This window comes from Camelus ferus, chromosome 8 (assembly GCF_009834535.1).
Source record: "Camelus ferus isolate YT-003-E chromosome 8, BCGSAC_Cfer_1.0, whole genome shotgun sequence".
Lineage (NCBI taxonomy): Eukaryota > Metazoa > Chordata > Mammalia > Artiodactyla > Camelidae > Camelus > Camelus ferus.
This window is the reverse complement of record NC_045703.1, coordinates 17,782,532-17,796,787: the sequence shown is the minus strand read 5'-3', so window position 1 is coordinate 17,796,787 and position 14,256 is coordinate 17,782,532. Positions and strand designations below refer to the sequence as shown.

The window sequence follows — 14,256 nt, the reverse complement described above, 5'->3', positions numbered from 1 at the left end:
TAGTCAACTTGGAGAAACAGACGTTTTCTGAAACAGTTTTATACTGTCATTATATGTGTCATGTTAGTTATTTTGAGTTCAGGGTTTGAAACTGAAACATTACTAAAAATGAAACTGGTTGTTCTCTTAAGATTATTTACATTGGCATTTTAAGAATAAATAGTTAAAGAAATTTCAGTCTTTAAATTAATGGACAATAACTTTTTCTACAGAATCATAGATTTGAATTTTAAATTATACTTCACCGAGTAAGTAATATTTTAAAGAGTATTTCTTATTGCACAAATTTTGCTTAGCAAATATGACTTGATTTTAAAACAAAACTTAAGAATGTTATTTTTTAAAGTTAAAGTTTGTCATTTTGTTGTATTTTAAATTAATTTTTATATAGCATCCTTTTTGGTTTGTGGAAACCTCAATTTTGGATAATTTTGTTCTGTATTTTTTTTTAACAAAATACAGTTAGATTGTAGTGAATAAAATTTGGAAAAGCAGTATTGCATTTTATTTAAATGACAAATGTATATTGATAGTTGTATTGATTATACTACCTTAATTATTACCTAAATGAATTCGTAGGTGGTTGACTAAGTTGTGAATATGACAGTCTTTCAGGCATGTTAGTAAATAGACCAACAAGATTAATTTTGACACTTAGTAAGATTCTATATTAGTTTTACTATACTCTTAATTACAAAGAAATCATAAGCATATAAGAGTTCTTCTAAGATTAGTTACTCAGCTTAGAGCATTTGTCTTGAAAAATGGTTACATGGGTTCTATTAAGTTTATAATCATAAAACGTATGTGATAATGGTGGGAGGGAACTAAAGTTTTGAGAAGGAAACTATAATATAATAAAAATAACACTGAACTTGGAATCAGGAGACCTGGGTTTGATTACTGTTTCTCCTACTTTCTAAATATGTGACCCTAACCTTTGAGCCTCAGTTTTCTTTATCTGTGAAATGAGGAAAATTTGCTTGTGAGGATAAATAGATTTTGAGGATACTTGGCACAAAATAAATATTCCATATATTATGTGGAAAAGCTTATTACAGTGAGGGAAAAAATACTCAGAAAAGGTAAACTTGCTTTAAAGAATGTAGGTGTAATTTAACCTACACTTTGTAATAATGGTAACAGATTCATAATTATGAGTTTAGAAGTTTTGAGAATTTTAGGGGTTGGGTTTTGGCTTTATTTAATTTTTTTGGTGGGGAGGTAATTAAGTTTATTTATTTATTTTAAAGGAGGTACTGGGGACTGAACCCAGAACATGCTGAGCACACACTCTACCACTGAGCTGTACCCTCCCCCTGGGGCTGGGTTTTAGTAATATGCCTTATAGAGTGATTAAATACTGAATAGAATTTTAAAAACATTTTTGGTCCTGTTTATGCCAAAATAGGCCTAAAAATAAGAACTATATTGTATTAAGCTGACCTTTTAGAACTAAGAACTATAGTAGTAAACAGAAGCAACTAGCCTTTCAGATCTAAAAAAATTGTAAGTAAACAGGTGTGAGAAGATCTGAAAAACTGTTTTAGAACCAATCAGGTGTTCAAAACATAGGGATAATGTGAAGAGCCTAGTCAAATCAGGTCTTATTGGGTGCCAAACATTAGGTGGATCTTATTTTCATAAGGACGTCCTAATTACGTGCTAGAGGAAGTACTGTCATTTCTAGGTTTCACAGGTAGTTCAGGTAGTTGGAATGAATGTGTTTGATTAACTTCACTTTGAAAAAGTTCCTTAAAAAGATACCCAGTTTTTTTTCCTGTTTAGTTCTAGAAGGATTTTTCCCAACATGAAAGGTCAACATGTAATACATAATGAGGAGTGTTACTCAACTAACAGTGAACTCTTTTGTCAGGTACTGTGACCAGCTCCCGAGGTGGTGGCTACTGCAGTCCCAAGTCTTGCAAATGAGGACAGTCAAGACTTAGAGTAAATGTTTCCCCACACTCGGTTAGCAAGTTTAAACCTAGGCTCTTTACTTCAGAGCTCTTAACCCAAACTACTGACCTGTTCTTGAAAAATTGGGTAGAGAAGTTCTTAATCACAGTGTGGCTGGTGGCTTCCAGGTTCTTTATGTTCTCTTCCTACTAATAACGCTTACCCTTTAACCGGTAGTGGCAAAATTCTCTTGGCTTAAAACAGGATGGCCATTTGTATGCAGTAACATATCAAGCAGAAGCAGGCTGGTGTAGCCAAAGATGCAGGAAAATAAACCCAAAGAGCTCAGTTTCTTTCCTGGTTCCTTTTTTGCTGTAATACACAGTTGCAGAAAATGATCCTTTTGTTCAAATTGTAATTGATAATTCTAGAAATATTTTACATTTGTAATCTGAAAAAGAATGGTAACAGGCTTATGATTTGGGCCAGGAGGGCCAAGGCAAGAGCAGGATTGCCTTTGTTTCACGGAATTCTGTTACCCCTGCTGCTGGAAACTACGGATCATTCTTTAGATCAGGGGTGGGTAGATTATGGCTGCTGTGGGTAAATTGTGCAGGAGACCTGTTTTTGCAAGGCCCCTGACCTAAAGTTACTACATTTTTAAAGAGTTGTTAAATACACATGTATACATATATACATATACACACATACACACACATGTGACAGAAATAGTATCCCCCAAAGGCTAAAATATTTACTGTCTGACTCTTTACAGAAAATGATTGCTGACCTCTGCTTTAGATAGTATAACATGATTTTTATAAAAAAAGGATATATTTGTTTAATGCTGGTTTTAACTGTTAATTATGGACGGTTAATCAAAGATTGTTGTTACCATATCAAGTGATTTTCAATTGGGATTGGAGGTGGGGTGGAGATATGAGAAGTCTGAAAAAGCTCTGACTAGCCCCCTGATTTAGGAGTAAATTTCAGTGGGACGGCATTAGGGTTTATATCCATATAGCAGGCTTTTGTATTTTAGTGGGAAAGTAGATGAAATATTTATTCAAAAGAGACATAGATTTTAAAAAGTGGAGCACTACTGATAAATGTGCATTAAAATTTTTTTAAAATAATAATTATACATTTTATGGTAACTAGTTGTTTAATCTGTTTATAATACCTTGCTTCTAACTTTAAGAGTTTAAAATTTTAATCTTAGAAATACTGAGAAAAGAAGGGTTGGTCACTTTGATTTCCTTTAATCATTTTGGGAGAGAGTATTTAGGGTTGTCATTATTGTATAATTATAGTTTTATCTTATATTCTTAGATTTTTAAGTATTCCACTTTATAGGAATTTATGCTTTTGTGCAAGTTTGCTTAGTAGTGAAAGTGCATTTTTAAAACATTTCTTTCTGGCTCAGTTTAATGTGTGTGTTGAAAACGATTCAAAATGGTAGTCTATAGCTTTCTCACACGTTGATATATACATACATTTGAGGCAATAGGTACTTTGCAGAGGGTGCAGTATGACTGTGGCTCTGGAGTTAGACTGCCTTGGTTTGACTCATCTCTACCATTCACTAACTGTGTGTGACCTTGTGAAGGTTGTTTTATCTTTTTGTACTATCATTTCTTTATTAATGGGAATAATAGTAGAACATATCTCTTAGGGTTATTAAAATCATTAACTCAGCTTTTACATGTAAAACAATTACCAAGGCCTAGCATTTAGTGTGCAGCCAATGTGTGTTAGCTGTGTTAGTATTATTAGTATTTACCACACTTAACCTTACAACTTGGTCATACTTTTTATGTGCTCAATATCTTTGAGAGCTTGAAAGCAACTCTGGTCATGAAAGATAATGGGTACGTTAGAATTGAGGATGCCGAGTTTTGCTTTGTTTTGTTTTCCCAAATAATAGTGTGCTGACAATTACTGAGAATTTGAATATAGACACTTTAGATATGGGGTTTTATTACAATAACATTTCAAGTTTTTCTTTTAATTACTTACTGGTAAACTAAAATAGAAGTTCATTCAAACTAAAAAGCCTAAGTTAATGTTAGAGATAAAAGGTTCATATTTGAAAAGTAAAAATCAAATATGTATAGCCATAAATGAGCTATTTTAATTAAAAATTAAAAAATATTTTAAATATTGACCATATGATGTGAATTAATATCCATGAAGAAGAATATTGAGAAAAGGTGGCAAAAATAATTTTTATTTATTTTTTAAAATATGTTTTGGGTATATGTGATGTATTTGGCAACAAAAAGTTCCCTGTTCTCATATAGTTTATGGTGAAGCTGAGAAGAAAAGCATTAAATTGTTCTGTCGTTAAATGTATGATCATGAACTGGTACATGAGTTAAGGAAAAGTCAGGGAGAATGTACAACCAAGATCTGAGACTGAATAGGGTGAAGGAAAACAAAGGAAGTTACATTGAAGGGAAGATCTGAAACAAATAAAAGAGTTGTCTGGGCAAGGGGATGTGGAGAAATGCAGAGTGTACTGCATGGGAAAAGCCTGACAGGCAAAAGTGCAGGTAAAGAATTTGAAAGAAAGCCTACATGTTTGAATGTGGAAAGTAGAGGCTGGAGGTTGTAAGCCTGGGAATGTGCCCAGAGAAATAGTAATGAAATTCAGTGCTCGTAGACCGTGTGAAGAATTTGGAGCTCCAAAGAGCATACCTATGAATTGTTTTATGTAGATGTGACTTGACCAGATCTGTTCTGGGGTTTTTTTGTGTTTTTTTGGAAAGAGCATTCTGACCCAATTCAGGGAATAGATTTGAATGAGGTAGAAGGCATAAGTGGATGTAGGAAAGATGAGAGTTTATTGCAAAGATGATTTGAACTTGGATTGTTATTAGAGAGATAGAGATAGGTACATAGGTTTAAGGATAGGAAGGAAAAAAATTGATTGGACTTGGTGCCTGCTTGGATATTTGGAATGAGGTGGGAGCGGGGAATGAGAAGTGTGAAAAATATGGTTTTTTGGCTATTGTAAATAGTGCTGCTATGAACATTGGGATGCATGTATCAACTATACTTCAATTAAAAAAATAATTCTAAGAGCCTCTTACTAAAAGTTTATGTTTCCCATTTGGTGTGTACTCTACCTCATTGCAATGACTATTAAAGTCCAAATTGTTCAACTCCAGAAAAACATAAAAGGGACTCTTTGATTTGAGGTTGGATAGGTGGTGGTGCCAGTCACCAAGGTAGGGTCCTTTTTTTTGTTGGAGGAGGGGGTTTGGCTTGAGTATCACGAGTTCAGTTTTGGATATGTTGAGTTGAGGAGGCCTTGGGACTCCAAGGAAAGGTGTCTTTTAAGAAAGTGTGATATACAAGCCTAGGCTGTAGATACAAATTTGGAAATTTTTGGCATAAAGATGGTCCAAGGAGAGAGTATAGAGTGAGAAGGAAAGAGAGTCTAGAACTGGGCTCTGGGATCTCAGACCATAAGGAACCTCACTATTTAATGGCTAGATAAAGGAGAAATCAGTTTTTTTCTACATATTTTTATATATTCATTTATCTAATAATTAAGCACTTAACTGTAAGTACTGTGTTACGTACTAGCTAGACAGGTAAACAAGATCTAATCCCTTGTGTTCTTAGGTAGGACATGGACAAAGTAAATTGGCAATTTTAGTATCATGCAGGGTCTTATGAATGCCCTAAGCAGGGCAAGATAGTGGTAGGGCCTGTAAGTGTTTGCAGAGGAAGAGGATCCTAGCTATCATTAGATTTCTCCTGAGGTCTAGGTATAAAAAAACGTTAAGAACAATTAATGTGGTATGATAAGTACTACAGAGTGCTGGGAAGTGAGGTAAAGGAGTGTTTGGAAGGGAGTTTAATGTGCTGTGGAAACACAAAGAGAAACGCAAAGAACGGGCAGAGGTCGTGTAACAGGTAATGGAAGGCAGTGAGGCATAGACTAAGACCTGAAGGAGAACGAGGTGTGGAGATGTGTGTGCCAGTAACGATTTCCAGCAGAGGCTCAGCTTGTATAAGGTTTTAAAGCCAGGAAGCATGAAGAGTTTAAGAACCAAAAGTATCTCTAATAACTTTAAAATGAAAGTTGATTTTGGAAAGTTGAAATATACTAAATCATTAAGGAAAAATTTAGTTAGAAAAAGTGGATTCATAATATTTTATTAAAAAGATACAGTTCTGCAATAAGAATTTTCAGGTTTACTACCTGAAATGTATTTTGCAAGAAGACCCTAAAGCAAGATCATCTTAAAACTGAAGTTAATAAATAATGAACTTTCTTGATAAAGTAAACACTTTTAACAAGAAGACCCTAAACAAGATCATCTCAAAACTGAAGTTAATAAATAATGAACTTTCTTGATAAAGTAAACACTTTTGAATAAATTTTGATCAGTTAAAGAAGTCACGTTAGAATAGTTACCATATACAAGTTTAAAACTAGAAAGGACCTTAATAGTCTAGACTTTTACTAAATTTTTAAGTAAATTATTTTAGGGAATATTAAAGTATAAATACAGCTTAAAAATTTTATATTTTGGTATATTCTGAATGCTTTTTCATGCTAGTGCTTGAAAAAGTATGTTTTGAGTCAAGATGATATTAGGGAAAAAAGGATTCTATAGCTAAAGGACTTTGAGAAATTGTGTGTTAAAATTAAATAGATTTATATCAGGATTTTTCAGAGGCTTTAATGTCATTGTGCTTTTGTGACTCTCCAAAGCAGAAATGTCGTATGTATAATTTGTATTAGAACTTCTTTTCTGGAAGTATTCATTCTGCCGATATTTACTGACCATCTACTGTATGCCACAGTCTGTACCGTTTTAAATGATCAGAGTGTGATGATAGGGCTCCATGTTGTCTATATGACAGTGTATTATGATAAAAAGTAAGGTAGGTTCCTTATAATTGGCTTCAGCCTAGGAGAATGAATATCAGCTTACTTTTGAAAAATGTCATTCATGGTCTTCTGTAGTTAAGAGTATAACAGACACGGCAAGATAGAATGAAATGATTTAATCCCTCACTTCCCCCCAAATCTATCTTATCATAAGGAATTCATATTAAAATCGCCATTACTGAGTGAACTTTTTAAAGTTGTCATGTCTTTTTAGGCCCTTCTTGGCTATGACAGTTTCTCAGACTTTACTGGGTTTTTTTTGGTTTGTTTTTTGTTTTTAAATTGAGATGAAATTGACGTACATTATTTTAGTTTCAGGTGTACAACTTAATGATTCAGTATTTGTATATATTGCGAAATGTTGACCACAGTAAGTTGTTAACGTTGTCACCATACATACAATAAAGCATTTTTTTCTTGTGATGAGAACTTAAAATCTCTCTTCGCAACTTTCAATTACGCAGTACAGTATTATTAACTACAGTCACGCTACTATTTCTTATGTCCTCGTGACTTACTTACTTTGTAACTGGGAAGGTTTTACCTTTTGACTCTTTTCATCCATGGGAGCGGACAAAGTGGGTAAAAGGAGTCGAAAGGTACAGCCTTCCATTTATCAAAAACCAAAAAAAGAAACCTAAGTGACCTTCAGTAGCAATTGTCAAACTTCATCACCTCAGCACCTCTTTACATTAATACAAATTATTGAAGTTCCTTTTGTTCATGTGGATTATAATCTATTCATATTTACCATTTTAAAATTAAATTTTAAAATATTTAAATATAATAAACTCATTTCATGTTAATGTGAGTGAAATTTTTTTTATAAAATAATTATTTCCAGAACAAAACAAATTTGTGAGAAGATGGCATTGTTTTACACTTTTGGGAATGTTTAATGTCTGGCTTAATGGAAGACAGATTCTTAGATATGGTATATTCAGTCTTCTGGAACATCATATCATGTGGCGTCTGGAAAACTCACAGTACACTCATGAGAAACTGAGAGTGAAAAAGCAAATAATGATAAAAATATTAATATTTCATATTTTGGTTTTAAATGCTACATAAATTAAGCAATATTTTGAAGTTGTTCCAAAAAGTGCTCAAACTTTTTGTGATTGATACATTTATTTTATAGTCAAACTTGTTTAACCGTTGGAATTTGGCCTTTCTGTCTATAAGGTTTTTGGTAAATAAATTCTAAAATTCAGCATAGAAATTATATAAATGTTTTTAAATTTTGTAATGAGAACATGAACTATCAAGTTTCTTTAATTCTGAACTATTTTGGAGTTTTTTTTTTTTTAATAATACCAAAGATAGAAAACATTTATTATATTTGTAGTTGGATGATTTTTTGTTTGAAGTTTTTGAAAATTAAAGTGTTAAACTGAAACATAACCATTTTAGGTTATAATGCTGTATATTTTTTCATTGTTCAATATTTGCATTGACTAACATCTTTTGATTTATAACTTCCTGTATTTAGGTTACATTAATTCTTTAACATTTTCCTCAGTGGGTTAAATGATGGTTGGGTGGCTATTTTATTCTGTGGGTCAAGTGGTTTCACAGAATAAATGTGAATTTCTACCCCAAGTAGAATGAAATGTTGACTAGCCAGAACAAATCATTGTTTTTTAAAGTATATTTTATTTACTATAAAGAATTACATTACTTTATTTAGCAAATATTTTGTGTCTTTCACCTAATAGGTGAAGTATTACAGACATTTAGCACCTGATCACTTGCTACAAATATGTCATCGACTAGGACCTCTTCTTGAGCAAGAAATTCCACAAAGCGTTCCTGGAGTACAGACTTTATTAGGAGCTGGAAGACAGTCCTTGCTACGCACAAATAAGAGTATGAAAATTTTCTTGCAAAACTCATTCTTTTTTTCACTTTTTGTCTTTGTGTCCTATCTTTGTATCCATTAAAAATATATGTGTTTAATAGGCTGCAAGCATGTTGTGTGGAAAGGATCGGCTCTGGCTGCATTGCATTGTGGAAGACCACCAGAGTCACCAATTAACTATGGTAGCCCACCCAGCATTGGTGAGTTGTTTGAGTTCATTACCAAGCTGATATCCTCTTGGTAAAGAGATTTTGAAAATAAAAATATTTTTTACTTACTGTGAAGTCAGAGAGTTTCATATTATGTACATTAACATTCAAGAGGAAAAAGCTGTCAGATTTTTTTCTTATGTGAGTAATCTATAGTGAAGAAGTCATATTAATGTGTAATTGTGGATTATATTTACTGTACCTATCTAGGCTGATTAGCTCATTGGTATTTTATTTTTACAAAAACTGTTTACTATGGGATATATCATTAGGTTGATTTAGTGGACAACTGTATCATAGTATAGATTAGTTATAATGGTGGAAACGAAATAGTTTGGTTATTTTTATAAAGCATAGTACTTTTTTTTTTTTTTTTTTGCCTTTAAAATTTCAAAGAAGGAAAACTGATGCAGTTAGGTCTTCCTCTTGAAATGTCTCCTAGATTCATCCCTTTCACTTCTACTGTTATCAGGCCCTTGTCTTACTGTAGCATCCTTGAAACTAGTCTTCTTGCTCCCGGTGTCTTTTCCCTCTCTTCTTTTCAAGTCAAACTGTGTAACACTAATATTAATCTTATTTATTTCTACCTTTGCTATGTTGTTCTTCCGCTCAAGGCAGTATAAGAGGTGATTTTAAATATTTTAATGGTGTCTATACATTTGATTTTCAGAGACTTTCATATTTTAATCATCGCCTCTTCTCTTAGTCCCACCCTCCTGCTTAGCCAGGAATGTTATTCTTTGTCTTTCTTCTGCCTGTCCAAATTCTGCTTATTTCTTCCTTTTCTGGATACTTAGACTGATTGTCAATGTTACAGTTTTATGTAACTTTTGTTTAATGTTTATATAGTACATCTTTTTCCATTGTTTTACTTTTAGCCTTTTTGTATCATTTTATTTTCCGTATCACTTAGAAATAGCACAGAAGTAGCTTTTAAAAAATATAACAATTTTTATGTTTTGTCTGGGGCATTTTGTCCTTTATGTATAATTTTTGATATATTTGGGTTTAAATCTAACTTGCTCCTGGAAAGATGATCTCTTTCTGGTTGCTTTTAAGATTTTGTCCCATTGGTTTTCTGCAGTTTGACTGTGATATATCTTAGTATCAATTTTTTCTGTTTATCAAGCTCGAGATTTATTAGGCTTCTTGAATCTGTAATTTTTTTACTGGCATTGGAAAATCCTCAACCATTATCTTTTATTTAAAATATCATCTCTGCTCCGTTCTCTTTCCTCTCCTCTGGGATTCAGTTAAACATATGCTAAACTTTCTCACTTTATCTTCTCTCTTACTCTCTCTTTTATGATTTACATCTTTTTGTCTCTGATGCATTCTGAATTGTTTTCTCTGACCTGTTTTCCAAAGGTATGGTAATGATGGATGCTGATTTTTTAACATATGATTGTCCTGGTTAAATAGTGATTTCTGTATATTCTTACTAGAATGAACAGCTATTAAAACAACAAAGGATTTGAGACACTAGAGTATATTTGCGTTTAGAAAATTATACTAGGGGGTAAAACAGTTTACTTGAAAGAAGGAGAGGGTAAATGTAATAGGAGCATCCCCTCTAGGGAAAGGCTTATCCTCTCTTTGGAAAAGATGCAGATCCATATAATAAGGGCGCTATGTTATGTTGTTCTTTCAACACACTGTCAGGCAACCCTGTGGTAGGCAGTGAAAGTGCAAAAATGATTGGTAATAAATAGCTTTACTCTTAATATTGGCTATGTGAGTAATGATTATGTTCCTGGCACTACTTTAAGCATTTTCCATTTATTTTCTCCTTTTAAAACTTAAATGGTCTGTATGTAGGAAATATTCTTAATTTACAGAGAAGGAAATTCAGGCATGAAAAAGTTTGGTGACTTGACCAAGGTTACACATTTAGTGAATTGTGAAGCCAGGCTGACTCCCATTACGCTATGCCTTATTCTCTTTTTTTTTTTATGTTTTCTAGGTGACTTTATTTAGTTTTTTTGGGGGGAGGTTAATTAGAGGAGGTACTGGGGATTGAACCCAGGACGCTGTGCACGCTAAGCATGCACTCTACCACTTGAGCTATACCCTCCCCCTTATGCCTTATTCTCAATAAGCTAAATTTTCAAATGGTAAAATGGCTACTCAAGAAAGTTCATATTAGTCACTTGTTAGAAAAGGATATCAAATATTTATAAAATCACATAAAGTATTTTAGGCCAGGTCATTAATGGTCAAATAAGTAAATATTGTGACATGGGTGTAGGGGATGTAAATATGGCAAAAATACTATGCGTTTTGTGTCTCATCAGAGAAATACAACGGGTATGTATTCAGGTTAATAGAATTAATTACCAAGCATGTAACTGTTTTCTGAAAGACTTTTATTTCATTTTTAGGGTTTAAGATAAATTATTTTTCTTTTATTCAAATTTTCAGGAAAATATTAGTTCTTTATTTAAAAAAAAACAGCTGTACTATAATAATGACAATTTTACCTGCTTTCTTTTGTTTTTGTATTTACATATAGGTTTTGAAATCTCTATAAAGAGAATCTGGACTAACCAAAATGACTCTGCTTATTAATAGTCATAGTTTAGTGTCATGCCTCATCAGTTCACCTTGATGACAATCTTGAATGTCTTGTCATTGCTGTAAAATTGTGACTAGGATGGTAATGGAAAGAAAAAAATCATTAGGTTTTTTGGCAGAATAGTTTGCCTGCATAGTGATGCAGTGTATCATTTCGAGTTATCACAGAGTATGAGTCAGATTTCTTTTAAAAATATGAATGTTTGTAGTACTTGACTTATTTCTTCTTTTGTTGATTCCTCTGCCATTTTCTGTCTGGCTGCCTCTAAAGATTTTCTTTGCTCTTTTCCTTGGGCAATGTGGTATTACCAAATATGAATGTAAGAAAAAAAAACCTTAGCGTTTTAGCTTTTCTTAAAATATAGATTGAAATGATTAATCTGTAGAATCAGATATTTAAGTTTTGATACATTTGGGAAATACTTTAAAAAAAAAAACTTTTAATTTTGAAATAAGAGATTACTTATTGAAAAGTTGCACAAAGTGCTCCTGTATACCCTTTATGCAGCTTTCCCTAATGTTATAATCCTATATTATTTGTTATATTTCTCAAAACTACTCTACCAACATTGGTACATTATTATTAACTAAACACCAGACCTTACTCATATCTCACCACATTTTCCCACTAATTACCTTTTCCTGTTGCAGAATCCATTCCAAAATACCATACTGCACTTAAGGTTTGTTTATGTTTTTAATTGATCTTCTTGCTATAACTCAGAAGATCATTTAAGATCAGGGTGATGGTAAATTGGATTTTTCTTTCCTAGATTTTTTCAGTGAGGCCTGTGTATTCTGTTCTAGTCTTTTGAATCTGTTTTCCATTACCATTGTCATAGCTGCATGTTGGGCCTTGGTACTTTTGCCTGGAGCTCATTCATTCATTTACCAAGTAAATATTGAGTCCCTATGTTATATCTGACACTAGGGTAGATGTGGAGTTGCAGGATAAAGAAGAACATGGCCTCTGCTCTTTTAGAACTTACAAGTTGTCTGATCTGCCTCCAGTCTTATTCCTCTACCCTAGGATTTAGCTGTAAACCAGGGTTTCTTAACCTCAGCACTGTTTACATTTTGGACCAGACAATTCTTTGAAGGTAGCTGTCCTGTTCATTGTAGAATGCATACCAGCATCACTGCCTGTACCCATTAAATGCTAGGAGCAACTTCTCTCCTGCAATTGTGACAATCAAAAATGTCTCCAGACATTTCCAAATGCCCCTGGGGTAAAATTGCCTCCCATTGAGAACCACGGCTCTGAACTTTCTCAAATGTAGATGTGATCACATCATGCCTTTTCTTCCCCTGTGACTTTGAATAGTCTCAACCCTGTAATGTACAAATCTGACCTTTTCCCACCTTTTCCTCTTCTGTACCTTGTGCTACTATTTGGTAGTTCTTAAAATCAGTCAGAGTCTTCATTCCTTTGTCTGCACCTATTTTATTTCTCTCTGCAGTGTCCCTCTCTTTTTTGTCCCTTCTGTGAACATTTATCTATTCATCTTTTAAAACCTAAATGTAACTGGGTAGAATTAAGTGCTTGTATTTGTCTCTACTATAGCTTTTATCACATAGTCATGGCTGTTTATTCACTTTTGTTTTTTCTACTATACTGTTAGATCCTGGAGGTTAGAACTTATGTTTTAGTGCTCACTATGAATCCAACTCCTCATCACTAGTAAATATGAAATAAAAAGGCAGTAGGTAATTGATGTAACTGATGTACTGCCATGGGACAAGAAAAATTTAGAAGTAGGTAGAGAGTTAAAAAACAGAACAGATGATTAGAAGAAGAGACTTGTTCCAAGGATAGCTTTGAGGTAAGGAAAAACCCCAGGAACTGACTTTTAGGAGATTAAGATGTATCGGTGAACTGGGTTATCAATACATTATACTTGGAATATTAAAACCCATACCTGTATACCTGTATAATTTCAAAACCAAGGCTTGAGTTTATCTCAGTGCTTTCTTATCCTGTTTTATTTTGTCATCTGCTTGTAAATCCTGACAACTTTGTACCTCCTATTAGTTGATGTAAATTGTGAAAATTGAACTAGAATTCAGTCTCAGGGCAGGAGAACCAAAGTGGTCAGCTTCTTTCCAGCCCTTTAATAATGTTTTCAAGAGCAAAAACCCTGAAAGATCCCACTAATCTGTTATCACTAGCTTCTAACTAATTTTCTAAAAGTTATGAATATGTACTTCGCATGGCAGTATTTACTTTCAAAGATACTAGCAAATCTCTGATACGGTCCTTTCTCTTTTACTCACATTATGCCTGTTTCCAGATACAGTTGATTCTGTACTTATTTGCCTATGATAAACAACCCTACTTCAGTAGTAAGTGACATAGACGGGGGCAGAAAATAGGAAAGGAAATACTTAGATACATACATTAAGGCTGCTTTTAAAGTTAAATTTGGAGATTCATTTAATGCATATTTATCCTGTGAAAAGATTATAATATATTAAATTAAAGCAATCTTTTGCTAATTGCCTTGTTTGCATTTTTCTTAGACTTACCATGTTAGCAAAGTAGATGTTTTATCTCTAGGTTTTCCATTTTTCATCTTTTTTGTTGTTTTGCCTAGGTACTTCCATATCTTTGTTGTTTTGCTTCTGCATCAAGGTTGCAGTTTCGATAGGTGTAGATAAGAAGTATTGGGGAACCCAATTGTTAAAAATATGATTGTAAAAAAACAGTTTTGCCTTGAAAAACAGCTTTACTACACAAATATCCAAGTTAATGACCAAAAAATCTTATACAGTGGTTCCCCCTTATTCATGGTGGGTACATT

General features: G+C 33.1%; 1 protein-coding gene across 3 annotated transcripts in view; it reads left to right on the top strand.

Annotated features, from left to right (window-relative positions):
* The window catches only part of PHIP (pleckstrin homology domain interacting protein), a 125,846-nt gene that overhangs the window by 7,178 nt on the left and 104,412 nt on the right, over nucleotides 1-14,256 (top strand). For all 3 annotated transcript variants that reach the window (XM_032484501.1, XM_032484500.1, XM_032484499.1), the window contains exons 5-6: nucleotides 8,530-8,680; nucleotides 8,774-8,872. In XM_032484501.1, coding sequence (XP_032340392.1) covers nucleotides 8,530-8,680; nucleotides 8,774-8,872 — 250 coding nt within the window. The remainder of the gene's footprint in view (nucleotides 1-8,529; nucleotides 8,681-8,773; nucleotides 8,873-14,256) is intronic.